Below are 17,155 nucleotides of genomic sequence, written 5' to 3'. Positions count from 1 at the left end.
CACTTTGGACATTACTTATCTTCTCACAAATACTATCATGAGTATTACCATCATTATGTATAAATGAGTTAATGACTACATATGAATGAATCCTGAGGTGTTCATCATGCCAGGAGTGATATTAGGACTTTGTGTCTATTTTATCTCAGTTAATCAGCAGCAGCATCTTTCATAGATGGGGCAAATATGAAATGAGACATAGGCAAAAAGCAAGGGGTAAGCTTTGTGAATGTATAGTAGCCATACAGGGAAACTAGGACATAGCAATACATGGAAGATATACATAGAAGCATATGTAGAAGCTATATGATTTCGTTTTTCTTCCCTTTCTTTTCTAGGTGAACATAGGGTAGACTGCTGATCTGATTGCTGTATTAGTTTGCATTTTAAATTATAAAATTACCTAGATGAGTAAATATTTTTGACTTTATTTACAGGTAGATAAATGTAAGCTCTTAAAAAGGCAGCTCTCCCTGTGCACAGACCTGAAAAACACAAATTTCAGTTACCAAAGATTAGTTTAACTCCGTTCCTCCAGTAACATGGTTCACATTTCACATACTACGGTGTGTTAACTGTGAGTGATCTCGAGAGGCACAAACTTCATTGCTGCCTCCTCAGTCCACAAAAATCACCACGTCAGTAACGGATGTACATCTTGACTCGCGACCAGTTACGTCACACCTTTCAAAGTCTGTCTGTGGTCGGCTGTCACACATTTGTTGTTTGATTCTGACATAATCAGCAAAGAACGTAGTATGTTACCACCTTGTCCCCAGTGAAGAACCCACATGACGGTTTACAAAAATAAACCTTCAAAAGAGGGAATTAGTAATGAAGTTGATAGTATAGCAAAGGAGTGAAAATTGATAACGCTAGACGTGAAATCTGAATTGTAGATGTAGCTATGGAAGAGAAAGGTGACTGTGGAAATGACACTACACCATTTGAGAGATTCTAGATATGCAGCCAGAGGATTATAGTGAAAATGAACTCATTGATATAAATGTAAACACTGGTTGTGACAAAAAGGATGAAGATGTCCTAGAGGAAGTGATACCAGAAAAAAAAAACAACTTGACATTAAAGAAACTCTCAGAAATATCAGGACATGGAGACCTCAAAGGATGAAATGTTGGCAGCCAATCCAAACTTCCAAAGGAATATGGCGACTACACAAAGCATAGGGAAGGTGCTCACTCAGTATTTTAAGTTACAAGATGAGAAGAAAGAGGCAAGCACCGTTCGAACTACTCTTGATAAGTTTCCTATAAAGGAGTAAAACACTTAATTTTTAATTTTTTTTTAGTATTTTAAGTTAGCCTACTAAGTATTAGTTTACACTTTTTATTTCTCTGTACTTTTATAACCGAGAGTGAGAGGGATTTTAATGTTTTAACGAAAATTTTTAACAGCCAAAGCACAGTCGTAAGTTTGCCCATTGATTGTGGAGGCTGCATCGTTGTTTTTACAATCTCGCACTACTGTGCGAAGCCGGGGCTGCCTGTCTGTCTACGCACCAGTGGGTGGATGCACCTGATTTACTGTAAACCAGTGGAACAGCATTTCAATTTTTGTTGCTAACCTTTTAGAAACCTACTCAAGATACAACGAAATTATTGAATTTCATGATTTGAAGTGTTCAAATCCATTCTGTTTCTTTAGTGTGGTACAAAGAGGGGGCCTCTGAGGCATTAGTTTTTATGTATTTTTTAAACTGTAAAATAAGTCTTTCCAAAGACCAGACTAGGAAAAAGGAATTTTAATTTTGTGTTAACAGGTACAAAGGGATATCATTAGAAATGGAACAAATCTGAGGTCAACAGCATCCTTGTTAGTTTAAAAAAATGGTCCTGTTCTCTCAGAAGCTCTAAATGGAAGGCAGAATAGGAAAATATCCAACTTCCAACATGCCAGGTATAAGTCATGGGAGAACATCAAGCCATGGGGTTTGCGTTTCCTGGTCACCCACTGAGTGACTAGAGGACTAGGAGTTCTTTTGAAATGCTTTCCTCACCAAAGCAATGATGTGTGAGGGTGTCTGATGGTTGAGGTCTCGTTTATCCCGCAGCTTTGTACCTGACTATTATTTGTACCTGACTAGGCCCATTACACAGTAGAAGCCATTAAACATCTGTGCACTTCCTGGCCGCTTCAGCTGTGACAGCGAGTTGTTAGAGGAGTGGAGATACTTTCTGTGTATCATGTCCTGTGGGTTATGTACAGGGATGTGGGAGACTGTGATAACCCAAGCAGTGATCATCAGCTACCACTCTGTCTACACTGAAAGTGAGAGTCTCAAACTCATCTATTTTAAACTTGGAAGATTCCTTACTGTGATTTTCTTCAGTACTAAAACTGTGAATACAGCAAAAATGTTAAGGCTAAAAGTTTCAAAGATGAAATCACCCTTAAGGAGTTCCCTACCAATATTGGTATTGGTCTTCTCGTATGGGAAATTTAGGCAGGTTGCTGTTGTTTGTAGAAGCTGCTATTGGGATAGTTATCAAGTCCAGTTAAACTGTATTTCAAGAAAAAGTCATTGCAGAGATGGCGTTAATGCTATGTGCTGGGAAATGTTCTATAGCTTGACACTGTCTTCTGGTTATCAGCACCTTTTATTATTATTTTTTTATTGAGGTGAAATTCAGGTAACATAAAATTAGCCATTTTAAAGTGTATGATTCATTGGCATTTTGTCTGTTCACAATGTTGTGCATCCATCACTTTTATCTAGTTCCAAAATATTTTCATCACCCCACAATAAAACCTCATGCCCATTAAGAAGTCATCGTGCATTCCCTCGTCCCCCTGTCTCCTACCAGCCATCAGTCTGCTTTCTGTTTCTGTGGATTTACCTATTCTGGCCATTTCATGTACATGGAATCATACACTATATGATCTTTTGTGACTGGCTTCTTTCACGTAGCATGATGTTTTCAGGGTTCATCCATGTTGTAGAGTGTACCAGTAGTTCCTTCCTTTTGATGGTTGAACAATATTCCATTGTATGGATATGCCACAATGCACAATGTGTCCATTCATCCATCAATGGACATTTAGGTTGGTTCCACCTTTTGGCTGCTGTGAATAATACTGCTCTGAACTTTTGTGCAAGTATTTGAGTACATGTTTTCAATAATTTGGGGTATATATCTAGGAGTGGAATTACTGGGTCCTATGACTTGTTTAGTGAACTTTTTGAGGAATCACCAAACTGTTTCCCCACTTCTCAGGTTTTGCAGTAGTTTTGCCAAGTGTAAGGAGGGAGCGCTTGTTCCCATTCCTGACACTTCCTGTGGTTCACTCTGACCTTTGTTCAGTCCACCCCAGGGGGAGGTAGAGCGACTTGCCTGACTGATAGCCTGCAGAACTCCTCTCCTTTCCTCCTTGCCAGTCCTGCTGGGTGGAGAGGCCGGTCCCGGTCTGTGCTGATATGACCAGATGGATAAGTCTTATTGATTCTTGTGTTCGGTTTGGAGGCCAGTTGGGCTTTCATCTCTGAACTGGCCTCTAGCAGAACATGTGCTGCTCTTTGTCTTTTTAACTTGGTTTTATTTTTCAAGGAGTCCAGAACCTGCACAGGGTTCAGTATGCTATTTACTGGGGGTTCTCTTGGAGATCCCACAACTTAGAATGTAAAAGGTTATGATGCTCAAAGAGTTTGAACTTTGTAGATGTGGCTTGGACTTGGAGGTTTAAGATCTAACTGCCACTTATTCTTAGCAGTGTCAACTTGATGAAGTCACCTAATACTTCACCTTCAATTTCTTTGTCAATGAAAATGGGGGAATCCCATTCACCTTTCTTATGTAACAAATATGCTTTGGGGCTCACGTAAATAGCAAAGCAAGTGCACAATAACATAGGACCTGACCCAAGAATAAGACTGTATCTAATTTACATTTTCGTTTCAAATATTTTAACACAGCTTTTTGTTTTTAAACAATATAAGGTCTTTTATGGTGTAAGTAAAATACCATGTCTGAATTTTAATAACCTGATCACAAAATTCCCAGCAGGATGATTGCTACAGGAATATGGTACAGATAGAGAAGTTAGTAAGTCTCCAGCCTTTAAGGAGAGAATAGATAACCTAGCAGGCTAAGTATTCACCTCCCAACACCTGATAATGTGATCGGAGTGCCTGGCCACTTCTCCATCTGGGTCATTTCAAACTCTGGAATTGAAGAAGTGATTTTTATTTGGAAGAAAAACATTTTGAGGCATCTCTGTAACGATATAAAGACAGTTTTGTGAATTCATTTAGCCACATCTGTAGATTACCAGAATATATATCCAGTAAGAAATGCTCTTATCTCTTCTTATTATCTTGTCTTAGGTTACACACCACCTTTCCAAACTCTTTGACAGCATTGTAGATCTGCAGTTTGAAGACCATCAGGATGTTTCCGCGCACAGGGCCGTTGGAATGTACAGCAAAGAAAAGGAATACGTCCCATTCCCAGCTGAGTGTGAATGCATAGGCCATGTAAGATTTGCTTATGAGGTTCTCTATGCCAGAGAAGTATTGGGGGGATAATTTTTAAAAGTTGAACAAGAAAAAATCAACTCATGTCAAATGAGGCTCCGGTTAGTTTTGTGCTCAGAGATTCCCGTTTACCTGTGTCCGGTATGACAGAGGACTCCTCTGCCGTGCTTCCCACTCTGATCATCAGGCTTCAGCACCCTGCAGGAGCTCAGACTTGCTCACAGTTGAGCCAGACAGAAGGGACTGTCACAGACTGAACGAGTAAACCCCAGAATTAGTAGCAAATGCCACCCAGTGACTGAGTCTCCTACAGAGCATATTGTTTTCACCTGTGCTCAGAGTACAGGGAAGGGTTAGGGTGAAGCAGCACCTTGCAATGAAGCACGTTCTAAAGAGGCTGTGGTTCAGGATTCTGACATGGGTGTTTTAAATGGCTGCTCATAAATAAAGTTGATTGAGTCCACTAAGCTAATGTCATGTACACTAATTACTGTGTGCACAGACAGTTAACATACTCTCTTCTCTCACAGCCAAACACCTCAAACATATTCTTAACAGTTATCTGTAAGAACGGCTCTTAACGATTTAGGAAGCAGCTCTTGGTGTTTTCAGATGATTTAGAGGAATTGCATCTTTTTACTACGATGCTTATATAGCTTGAGCTAATCCACAGGGTAACTGAGACAGTAGCCTCTATTACAGAACAGTTTAGGTTGAGGCAGGGGGTTCCTTAAAGGGTCCCTTGCAGAAATGTGATGGCAGCCTTTTTTTTTTTTTTACAAGGGTTTTCTTTACTCCTCTCTGTTGCTTTTTAATATTGTACCAGAAAAATCCTGCCAAATGCAGGGGAAGCAGATGGTGAAATACTTTGATTAAAGTGTATTTGTGATCTCTGGGGCTCTTTAGGATATTATTACAATGATTAGAAAAAGTCACCATAAACTATCTTGACAAAAGTGTGTTGCTGTCTGCCTCCCCCCCGGCAGACTGCTAGCTGATTGGCATAGTGCCCAGAAGGAGGACAGTCCAACCATAGATGTGGGTGTCAGTAGCAGGAACCCTTGGTACTGAAAGTTTTCACAGTGCTCTAACTTATTTTATATAAGCAACTTATGCTAGAGACTTTCGGGCATGTAGCACATTTACCCTCTAATTGCCTCTTTTATAAAAAGATGCTTTTACTTTAGGTCCTCCCCCCTCTTCCCCCCACACTTTTATGATTGGTTCCTCCCAGTTTCGGCTCTTTGCGTTTTATTCGACAGGTGTTTATTGAATACCTACTATGTACCAGCTGCTGGGTTTGGCTTTTGGAGATCCAGAAAAGAATAAGACATGGCACCTGTCCTTGAGGACCTCTTAAGCTTACTGAATAAATGGATATTCACATAGTTAGTGATAATGGGAAGTGATAATTCTTGTTATAGAGGGTCGGACGGAAGCTGATGAAAGACCAAGAAGTGGGAGATCAAGCAAGCACCTCATCAGGGCTTAGTTCTCAAATTATATTGAGCTGAGTTGCCGTTGGTGGCGTAGTCTCTGAACACAGGTTGATGTGTCACCTTGTATGTGTGTTTGGTCTTCCCAGATGGACTGGAGAGTTCTCGAGAACAGGTGGCCATACTGAGGACATGGATCCCAGAGTATCTGGGGTATGATCAAGTGATACCTGATTTACTAAAGGAGCTTGCTGCTTGGCGACATTAGAGTTGTGCAGAGTGACTACAGTAGTGATTAGGTCACCTGCTTTCAGGCATCTGAACAAAGCCCAGCTAGGAAGCCAGGAGAGAAGTCTTTTAGGATGTTGGGGATGGTTCTTCCCTTTTTCTTCCAATAGGGAAGGCTGTCAGGTCACTGACCACGTACTGCTCCTTCCCAGTTCTCCAGAGAAAGAGGTTGTAGGAATGAATGCTGTGTCATCTTCACAGAGGCAGGGAAAGAAATCAGGTGTATAATCTTCAGCATCTCATATAGTCCTTGGAATTTATTTATTATAGTTATTTTTTATTGATATCAATTATTTGCAAATGGTATAGGTATCCTTTTTGTTATATAATATCATCCCAAAGAAACAGATATATGGATAAATATAACAAAGCATATTTGAATAGGATGGAAAACTGGCAGAAATATATTTGTGGGAGCAAAATAAACTTCAAATGAATTTTTTTAAAAAAGATTTTCACAAGTCGGCAGTTGTCCTATCTCTCATACTCTCTTGCTGTCTAATTTATGACAAGTGTGAGGATGAGAGCCAGTAGGGAATATAATTAAGATACTTGCTGAAAACACTTTGGCTTAAGACTAGGAACTATGTAGATTTGAGGGTAGAATCTTTAGTAGATTTAAAAATTATCAAAAGATACATTTAAAAAATCACTTTCCTAGACTCACAGACATAGAAAGCAAATTTATGGTTACCAAAGGGGAAAGGGGGCGGAGGGATAAATTAGGAGTTTGGGAATAACGGATACACACTGCTATATATAAAACAGATAACAAGGACCTACTGTATAGCACAGGGAACTATATTCAATATCTTGTAATAACCCATAATGGAAAAAATTCTGAAAAAGAATATATGTATAACTGAATCCCTTTGCTGTATACCTAAAACTAACACAACATTGTAAATCAACTGTACTTCAGTTTAAAAAAATCAGTTTCCTATTATTTCCAAATCTCTAGAATTTTACTCTAGCATATTGGCTGTGATGCTTGGTTTCTCAAAACACTGTGTGTTATCAGAGGGGATCTTGGTCTAGAACCATCAGGTCTTCAAATCTGAAAAATGAATAATGGAGAACACCTTGTCTGTTTAGGATGTGGGATTTTATCAGCCAGCTGGTAGGTGAAATAAGATGAGCAGTATCCCGGCAGAAGCCAGGTTCATGTAGGAAACACTTCATTAATCAGTAGTTCACTGGCTCGTTTGAGTTATCCTTCTAGTACAGGGGTTTAAAATAAATCCACCTGAGGCCTCCCTCTCTGTGTAGCCTTCATGCCCGTGAGAGGATGGAATAATCCCTTTTCCATAATTAAGCCTGTGTTACAACACTTCCATTTGCTTCAAAAGGTGGAAACGTGGCTTCTGCAGCTGGAACAGACCATGCAAGAGACAGTGCGACGTTCTATCACAGAAGCCATCGCAGCCTATGAGGATAAACCCAGGGAACTGTGGATTTTTGATTTCCCGGCTCAAGTCGCACTAACTAGCTCACAAATCTGGTGGACTACAGATGTAGGAATAGCCTTCAGTAGGCTAGAGGAAGGCTACGAAACGGCCCTAAAGGATTTCCATAAAAAACAGGTATTTTATAAGATTTATGATTTTGAGATTTAAAGGGACTTGAAGAGGTAAGCTTCATTCATTCATTCATTCATTGTTGTTTCATGGAGTGTCTTCTGTGTTCAAGGTATGATGCTAGGAAGATTTTAGCAATCATTTGTTTAGCTTTCCATTTTGTAGTTTGGTGTTGTCCTTCTTCTTGTTTTCTACATGGGTTTAAAAAACATCCATCCTTAAACAACAAGGTCCTACTGTATAGCACAGGGAACTATATTCAATATCCTATTCAATATCCTGAAATAAACCATAATGGAAAAGAATATAAAAAAGAATGTATATATATATATATATATATAACTGAGTCACTTTGCTGTACAGCAGAAATTAACACAACATTGTAAATCAGCCATACTTCAATAAAAAATAAATAAAACAAACAAATAAAAAACATCCATCCTTGTCCATTATTTCCCAAGGATCCAGTATACCACCCACACCTAGATACTGTACATATTTTTTTCCTACTATGTAAGACTCTCCAATTACGCTTTCAAAGGAAGTTGCAGATGTCAGTCATCTTTACCCCTAAACACTTTTATTAATACATACCCATTTCATAAGTTTAATTTCAGTTACTATATCTCAATTTCCCAAAGTTCTTTTTGGTTCTTTAAATATCAGTTTTATAACGACATGTCTTCATTATGGTTTTTATTCTTCTATCTCATTAATAGTCTTATTTAGGTTGTTCTGTTCTTTTGGGGCTGTTTTTTTTTTTAATTTGAACTTATTTTTTGTATGTTTATTTTTTAATTTCTTTTTCTGTAAACTTATTTATTTATTTATTTATTTTTGGCTGTGTTGGGTCTTCGTTTCTGTGCGAGGGCTTTCTCTAGTTGCAGCAAGCGGGGACTACTCTTCATCGCGGTGCGCGGGCCTTTCACTGTCCTGGCCCCTCTTGTTGCGGAGCACAGGCTCCAGACGCGCAGGCTCAGTAATTGTGGCTCACGGGCCTAGTTGCTCCGCGGCATGTGGGATTCCCCCCAGACCAGGGCTCGAACCCGTGTCCCCTGCACCGGCAGGCAGATTCTCAACCACTGCGCCACCAGGGAAGCCCTGTATGTTTATTTTTAAAGGTTATCTTTAGGCTGGCTTTTTTTTTTTCTGGAGGAATTCTGTGTGTTCTACACTGAGCAGATGTCCCTACGTGTTTTTCTCCTTGTTTCCTCCAGGTTTCTACAGGTTTTGTGAGTTCTGGATTAATTTTGTGGTTAATTACTGAGTCTGGGATTTACCGATCATAGTGGCAGGGTCATTTTGGATGCCATAGCTTCACATGGCTTAGGCCTGAGATTTTGGTTTCTTTTAGAGGACATTTTTCCTATCCAAAGCCCCAAGATGTTTCAAGCTTTCTTCTTGCTTCTCTGAGCTGGTGGGTAGAGTTTTTCTAGAACCTTTTATTGGACTGTGTAATACTCTGAGGATCTTGGCTTTATGTCAGTATCTCAATTCTAACTCCCTGCCTTGCTCAGGGAGTATAAGAGGCAGAGAACAGAAACGTTGTGTTACCACATGGGCAATTTAAACTTCAGTCTCCGATGTTTGGGTCTCTACTCAAATTCTCCTTTCGCCCGCCATGGCATTAGCCTGTTCACCTCATTCTACTGTTCTAGCTTGGATGCACATCCTTGGCATTAGAGACTATCACCCACTCTCCCCCAACCCTTTCCCTTTCTTCCTTCCCCCTCTCTCTTTCCCCCTCTCTCTTTCCCCCTCTCTCATGTTTGGCTGTGTACTTCGCATGTGGATGTGTTTCGTTTTACTCAAATATCCTCTGTGTTAATAAAGGAATTGTCCATTCAGTTTAACCCAATATGTTGTAAGACTGCCTGTTGTTATTATTACCGCTATTTAGGTTGTTTTTATTTTTGGCTCTCAATAATAATACTGTAGTAAACAGCTTTGTGTTTACATCCATGTTGCACATATTTTTCTTTATTTCTTCAGGATAAACTTCTAGATGTAGAATTGCTAGGTCAGAGACTATACCTTCTTAAGCCTTCGAAACATCATGCCAAGTTTACCTTCCCAGTATCAGTGCATGAGAATTGTCTATTGCCTCCCCTGTCATCAACATTGGGTTGATTCTTTTTTTTTTAACATCTTTATTGGAGTATAATTGCTTTACAATGGCATGTTAGTTTCTGCTTTATAACAAAGTGAATCAGCTATACGTATACCTATATCCCCATATCTCCTCCGTCTTGCTTCTCCCTCCCACCCTCCCTATCCCACCCCTCTAGGTGGACAAAAGCACTGAGCTGATCTCCCTGTGCTATGTGGCTGCTTCCCACTAGCTATCTATTTTACATTTGGTAGTGTATATATATCCATGACATTCTCTCACTTTGTCCCAGCTTACCCTTCCCCCTCCCCGTGTCCTCAAGTCCATTCTCTACATCTGCATCTTTATTCCTGTCCTGCCCCTAGGTTATTATGGAACAGGTTAAAAAGCCCAGAGATAAACCCACGTACATATGGTCACCTTATTTTTGATAAAGGAGGCAAGAATATACAATGGAGAAAAGACAGCCTCTTCAATTAGTGCTGCTGGGAAAACTGGACAGCTACATGTAAAAGAATGAAATTAGGACACTCCCTAACACCATACACAAAAATAAACTCAAAATGGATTAAAGACCTAGATGTAGGGGTTGATCCTTTTTATTCTTAGAGCTAAAGTTATTTATATTCCAGTAGCTTTAGCTTATTCAGCTAATTAAGAAAATTTAGCTTTTTTCTCCTTTAAAATAGTTTTAAAGTTTTCCATTTTGTTCGAGTTATAATAATGCTTCTTTTTTGTGTTAGATGAGAAGTAGACAAAGAGGGTGGTTTATGAAGACAGCATTTACGTGCTTAATTATGAAACACTTCCAGCATGAATTGAAATGTTTGACAGACCAGCCAACAGATGCCTTCAATACAGCATTTCAATGTTGCCACTGTTACTAATATGCACACCAGAGCAGCTAACATTTGAATATTGTTAAAGCTTCAGTCTGGTTCATGAGAAGTATGTGCATCTAAATTGAAACCCCATTCGTTTTCACTCTTTAAAAATGGAGGTAACCGTCTGCTGGAGTTTGTTTTTAATTAAAACTACTCTTGCTAATACTGTGAGCAGTTTTTAAGGTGAACTTCAGTCCTTTAAAATAGCTTAATTTCAAAACTGAAATCAGAGTTGGCTGTAACTGACAATCTACCTGAACAAGTAATTTCTTTCCTTAGTTCTCAGTTCCAAATTGTAATGAGGTAAAGGAAGATAATTATTTTAAACTTTATTTCCCCCCAGACATATTGTTATTGCATGTTAGATAGTGTTGGGATTAAAGGCAAAAATACTGCATTTTGAATATATATCCCTGCCTTGCCAGAGTCTTTGAAAGTAAAACAAATAAAATATAATTTCTCAAATTTGAGCGTTCCCTGGCAAAAGTATTTGGTTAGGCTTGGGATCTGATAAGAAAGTTTTTCCATTCTTCCTTTATCATTGAGCTGTGTGCAAATCAGCGAAAAAAGAGATGGAAGCATTTTGGATTCAAAATATTAATTACTAGTGTGCTGGGACATTGCCTAGGGTACTTTTAATAAGACTCACAATAAACAATATAAAGCTTTTCTTATTTAACTATTTATCCTTTCTGACCACAAATATTCAGAAATATTATATGTATAAGAAAGAGACTCTCATTTTCCTACTTAGGGTCAGTTTTTGGCCTCATTTTTAATCGTTGAGAAATTTTTCAAAAACAATTGCATACCGTGTTGATAGTGTTCTTATCTTACCCTGACCCTTTGACCCAAATAGGGAAGCCTGTGAAGGCTGCAGTTACACAGTGTATACTGGAAATGAGTTTTTTGTTTGTTTTTGTCTTTATAGAAATTTGTGATCTGATAGGCTCATGCTTTGTAATAGCAGGAAGCTACAAGATGATGAGTAGAGCACGTATTCTCTACCGCCCCTCTCATCTGTTAAAAGAAAATTTTTCCACAGGCAATTTACTGACCTAGTAGGCTTTTATTCAGTGATTCATCAATCAGGCAGCATTCAGTCTGCAGATGGAAAGGAACTCCAAAGAGCTCCTTTAGCTCCTGTAGAAGACGAGAGATTTTTATATACCCAAGTAAGCAGGAACAAGGAAGGGGCATTTGCTGATTAATTAAAGCAGGGTTACTTTCCTTGTAAAGAACAAAGGGAAGCCTTGGAGCCAGGTCAGGTAATGTGTGCTGAGCAGGCAAACACTGCTTGGTTGACCTAAGCCTGCTTTTTCTGGGAGAGCCCAACATAGAAACAGTTACGTTTTGGTTTACTGATGTGGGTAACGTGAGCCACTCCATCTTGGGCCCAACCTGGTTACTTTAACATGTCAAAAATTATATTGAAAGACAAGGTATATGAAAAAAAAGTCATATTGTACCTGGAAATACTGGACCAGATAATTTGAGGAATGCCTAGAAGTTGATAACAGATGGACTCAAACTGATAGATGACTAAGAGCAGAGAAAATCACAGCCCAAACATATTGAAAAGAAGAAGCTATTGCCATGATAAGCCTACTTTATCCCAATGAAATTCCAGAGAAATTCCAAACTGAGATTCAGTAAAGGTAAAAAACATGTGGGGCTCATGGTCCATGGTCAGTGATAAGTAATGAATGTGTAAGAGGTGAACAGTTGGAACCAGTCCTGCGTCCTGTACATCCCAAGAGATTATCAGTGAGAGTGTTTGTCCCCAAGATAAAGGCCTGAGAAATACGTCATAAACAAAGTGAGACATTTATTGAGGACTTCTGCCATGACTGTGTCTTGACTGTAGATATTGGGTTGGACAACTTTTTCTGTGCAGGATGGAATAGTAAATATTTTAGTCTTTATGGGCTTTGTAATCTCTTTCACAACCACTCCTCTCTGCTGTTGGAGTAAGAAAGAAGCCATAGGCAATTTTTAAATGAATGGGCATGCTGAGTTCCAATCAAACTTAATTTATAAAAACAGGTGGTGGGCCATATTTGGCTCATTACCTGTAGTCTACCAATTCCTGTTCTAGAGAAAAAAGCAGAACAGATCCTGAAGTAACTCAAGATCCCCACAATAAGTGGAGGTAACAGAAAAAGAGATTTGTTACCCATATAGGCCATGAGTCCAGTCTGATCCATTAACTCAAGCGTTGGTTCTTTGAACAGATCAAACACTGACAAAGATTTGCAGTTCAGAGGAGACAGCAGAAACAACAAAGGGATAGCGAAAAGAAAAATCTCTTGTATGAGAAAGAGATTTTTTTTAGAAGACTGTACAACACTACATGTGATTTTATACTAATATTTAAGTTGAAAATCTAAATTAAATGGATAATTTTCTATGAACACTGTTTCTAAGATTAATTCAAAATGAGGTGGAAAACTTGAGTAGACCAATAACCACAGAAATAATAGAAATGGTAAGAAAGTTTAAATTTAAAGATAGGTACCTCATAAATAGAGCCCTGTTCCAATGGTTTCTTTAATTTCTCTGAACGGTGTTTTCTGTAGGTTTCAATGCAGAGGTCTTGTACATTTCTTGCTAGATTTATTTTTAGATAATTAATATGTTTTGATGCTGTAAACATATGCTAATTAATTTTAAATTTTCTAATGTTTGTGGCTGGTATATAGAAATATTTTGATGTTTTAATATTTACCTGTGTCTTGAGACTTTTCCACATTTGCTTGCTAGTTGTAGTAGGTTTTTTTTTTTTTTTTAATATAGTTTCACAGGCTTTCTATGTACATGAATATACCATCTGTAAATAATGACAGTTTTACTTCTGACCTTCCATTCTTTTTTGCCATTTATTTCCTTTTCTTGAGTCATTGAATTGGCTACGACCTTCAATATAATGTTTTTTTTTTTTTTGAACATCTTTATTGAAGTATAATTGCTTTACTATGGTGTGTTAGCTTCTGCTTTATAACAAAGTGAATCAGTTATACATATACATATGTTCCCATATCTCTTCCCTCTTGCATCTCCCTCCCTCCCACCCTCCCTATCCCACCCCTCTAGGTGGTCACAAAGCACCGAGCTGATCTCCCTGTGCTATGCGGCTGCTTCCCACTAGCTATCTACTTAACATTTGGTAGTGTATATATGTCCATGACACTCTCTCACCCTGTCACATCTCACCCCTCCCCCTCCCCATATCCTCAAGTCCATTCTCTAGTAGGTCTGTGTCTTTATTCCCATCTTGCCACTAGGTTCTTCCTGACCTTTTTTTTTTTTCCTTAGATTCCATATATATGTGTTAGCATACTGTATTTCTTTTTCTCTTTCTGACTTACTTCACTCTGTATGACAGACTCTAACTCCATCCACCTCATTACAAACACCTCCATTTCATTTCTTTTTATGGCTGAGTAATATTCCATTGTATATATGTGCCACATCTTCTTTATCCATTCATCCGATGATGGACACCTAGGTTGCTTCCATGTCCTGGCTATTGTAAACAGAGCTGCAATGAATGTTTTGGTACATGACTCTTTCTGAATTATGGTTTTCTCAGGGTATATGCCCAGTAGTGGGATTGCTGGGTCATATGGTAGTTCTATTTTTAGTTTTTTAAGGAACCTCCATACTGTTCTCCATAGTGGCTGTATCAATTTACATTCCCACCAACAGTGCAAGAGTGTTCCCTTTTCTCCACACCCTCTCCAGCATTTATTGTTTGTAGATTTTTTGATGATGGCCATTCTGACCGGTGTGAGATGGTACCTCATTGTCGTTTTGATTTGCATTTCTCTAATGATTAATGATGTTGAGCATTCTTTCATGTGTCTGTTGGCAATCTGTATATCTTCTTTGGAGAAATGTCTATTTAGGTCTTCTGCACATTTTTGGATTGGGTTGTTTGTTTTTTTGTTATTGAGCTGCATGAGCTGCTTGTAAATCTTGGAGATTAATCCTTTGTCAGTTGCTTCATTTGCAAATATTTTCTCCCATTCTGAGGGTTGTCTTTTGGTCTTGTTTATGGTTTCCTTTGCTGTGCAAAAGCTTTTAAGTTTCATTAGGTCCCATTTCTTTATTTGTGTTTTTATTTCCATTCCTCTAGGACCTGGGTCAAAAAGGATCTTGCTGTGATTTATGTCATAGAGTGTTCTGCCTATGTTTTCCTCTAAGAGTTTGATAGTGTCTGGCCTTACACTTAGGTCTTTAATCCATTTTGAGTTTATTTTTGTGTATGGTGTCAGGGAGTGTTCTAATATCATACTTTTACATGTACCTGTCCAATTTTCCCAGCACCACTTATTGAAGAGGCTGTCTTTTCTCCACTGTATATGCTTGCCTCCTTTATCAAAGATAAGGTGACCATATGTGCGTGGGCTTATCTCTGGGCTTTCTATCCTGTTCCATTGATCTATATTTCTGTTTTTGTGCCAGTACCAAACTGTCTTGATTACTGTAGCTTTGTAATATAGTCTGAAGTCAGGGAGCCTGATTCCTCCAGCTCCATTTTTCGTTCTCAAGATTGCTTTGGCTATTCGGGGTCTTTTGTGTTTCCATACAAATTGTGAGATTTTTTGTTCTAGTTCTGTGAAAAATGCCAGTGGTAGTTTGATAGGGATTGCATTGAATCTGTAGATTGCTTTGGGTAGCAGAGTCATTTTCACAATGTTGATTCTTCCAATCCAAGAACATGGTATATCTCTCCATCTATTTGTATCATCTTTAATTTCTTTCATCAGTGTCCTATAATTTTCTGCATACAGGTCTTTTGTCTCCTTAGGTAGGTTTATTCCTAGATATTTTATTTTTTTTGTTGCAATGGTAAACGGGAGTGTTTTCTTAATTTCACTTTCAGATTTTTCATCATTAGTATACAGGAATGCAAGAGATTTCTGTGCATTAATTTTGTATCCTGCTACTTTACCAAATTCATTGATTAGCTCTAGTAGTTTTCTGGTAGCATCTTTAGGATTCTCTATGTATAGTATCATGTCATCTGCAAACAGTGACAGCTTTACTTCTTCTTTTCCAATTTGGATTCCTTTTATTTCTTTTTCTTCTCTGATTGCTGTGGCTAACACTTCCAAAACTATGTTGAATAATAGTGGTGAGAGTGGGCAACCTTGTCTTGTTCCTGATCTTAGTGGAAATGGTTTCAGTTTTTCACCATTGAGGACAATGTTGGCTGTGGGTTTGTCATATACGGCCTTTATTATGTTGAGGAAAGTTCCCTCTATGCCTACTTTCTGCAGGACTTTTATCATAAATGGGTGTTGAATTTTGTCGAAAGCTTTCTCTGCATCTATTGAGATGATCATATGGTTTTTCTCCTTCAATTTGTTAATATGATGTATCACGTTGATTGATTTGCGTATATTGAAGAATCCTTGCATTCCTGGAATAAACCCCACTTGATCATGGTGTATAATCCTTTTAATGTGCTGTTGGATTCTGTTTGCTAGTATTTTGTTGAGGATTTTTGCATCTATGTTCATCAGTGATATTGGCCTGTAGTTTTCTTTCTTTGTGACATCTTTGTCTGGTTTTGGTATCAGGGTGATGGTGGCCTCGTAGAATGAGTTGGGGAGTGTTCCTCCCTCTGCAATATTTTGGAAGAGTTTGAGAAGGATAGGTGTTAGCTCTTCTCTAAATGTTTGATAGAATTCGCCTGTGAAGCCATCTGGTCCTGGGCTTTTGTGTGTTGGAAGATTTTTAATCACAGTTTCAATTTCAGTGCTTGTGATTGGTCTGTTCATATTTTCTATTTCTTCCTGGTTCAGTCTCGGCAGGTTGTGCATTTCTAAGAATCTGTCCATTTCTTCGAATCTGTCCATTTCTTCCAGGTTGTCCATTTTATTGGCATAGAGTTGCTTGTAGTAATCTCTCATGATCGTTTGTATTTCTGCAGTGTCAGTGGTTACTTCTCCTTTTTCATTTCTAATTCTATTAATTTGAGTCTTCTCCCTTTTTCTCTTGATGAGTCTGGCTAATGGTTTATCAATTTTGTTTATCTTCTCAAAGAACCAGCTTTTAGTTTCATTGATTTTTGCTATTGTTTCCTTCATTTCTTTTTCATTTATTTCTGATCTGATCTTTATGATTTCTTTCCTTCTGCTAGCTTTGGGGTTTTTTTGTTCTTCTTTCTCTAATTGCTTTAGGTGCAAGGTTAGGTTGTTTATTCGAGATGTTTCCTGTTTCTTGATGTAGGCTTGTATTGCTATAAACTTCCCTCTTAGAACTGCTTTTGCTGCATCCCATAGGTTTTGGATCGTTGTGTCTCCATTGTCATTTGTTTCTAGGTATTTTTTGATTTCCCCTTTGATTTCTTCAGTGAT

The 17,155-nt window shown here is 38.4% G+C and overlaps 1 protein-coding gene across 1 annotated transcript in view; it reads left to right on the top strand.

Moving 5' to 3' along the window:
• Positions 1–17,155, top strand: part of DNAH11 (dynein axonemal heavy chain 11) — a 335,383-nt gene that overhangs the window by 115,216 nt on the left and 203,012 nt on the right. The window contains 2 exon segments of the mRNA XM_061198505.1: positions 4,343–4,492; positions 7,566–7,799. Coding sequence (XP_061054488.1) covers positions 4,343–4,492; positions 7,566–7,799 — 384 coding nt within the window.

The sequence above is a fragment of the Eubalaena glacialis genome, chromosome 8, assembly GCF_028564815.1.
Source record: "Eubalaena glacialis isolate mEubGla1 chromosome 8, mEubGla1.1.hap2.+ XY, whole genome shotgun sequence".
NCBI classification, from domain to species: Eukaryota; Metazoa; Chordata; class Mammalia; order Artiodactyla; family Balaenidae; genus Eubalaena; species Eubalaena glacialis.
Note: the sequence above shows the minus strand (reverse complement) of the source record. Positions and strands in the feature narration are given on the sequence as shown.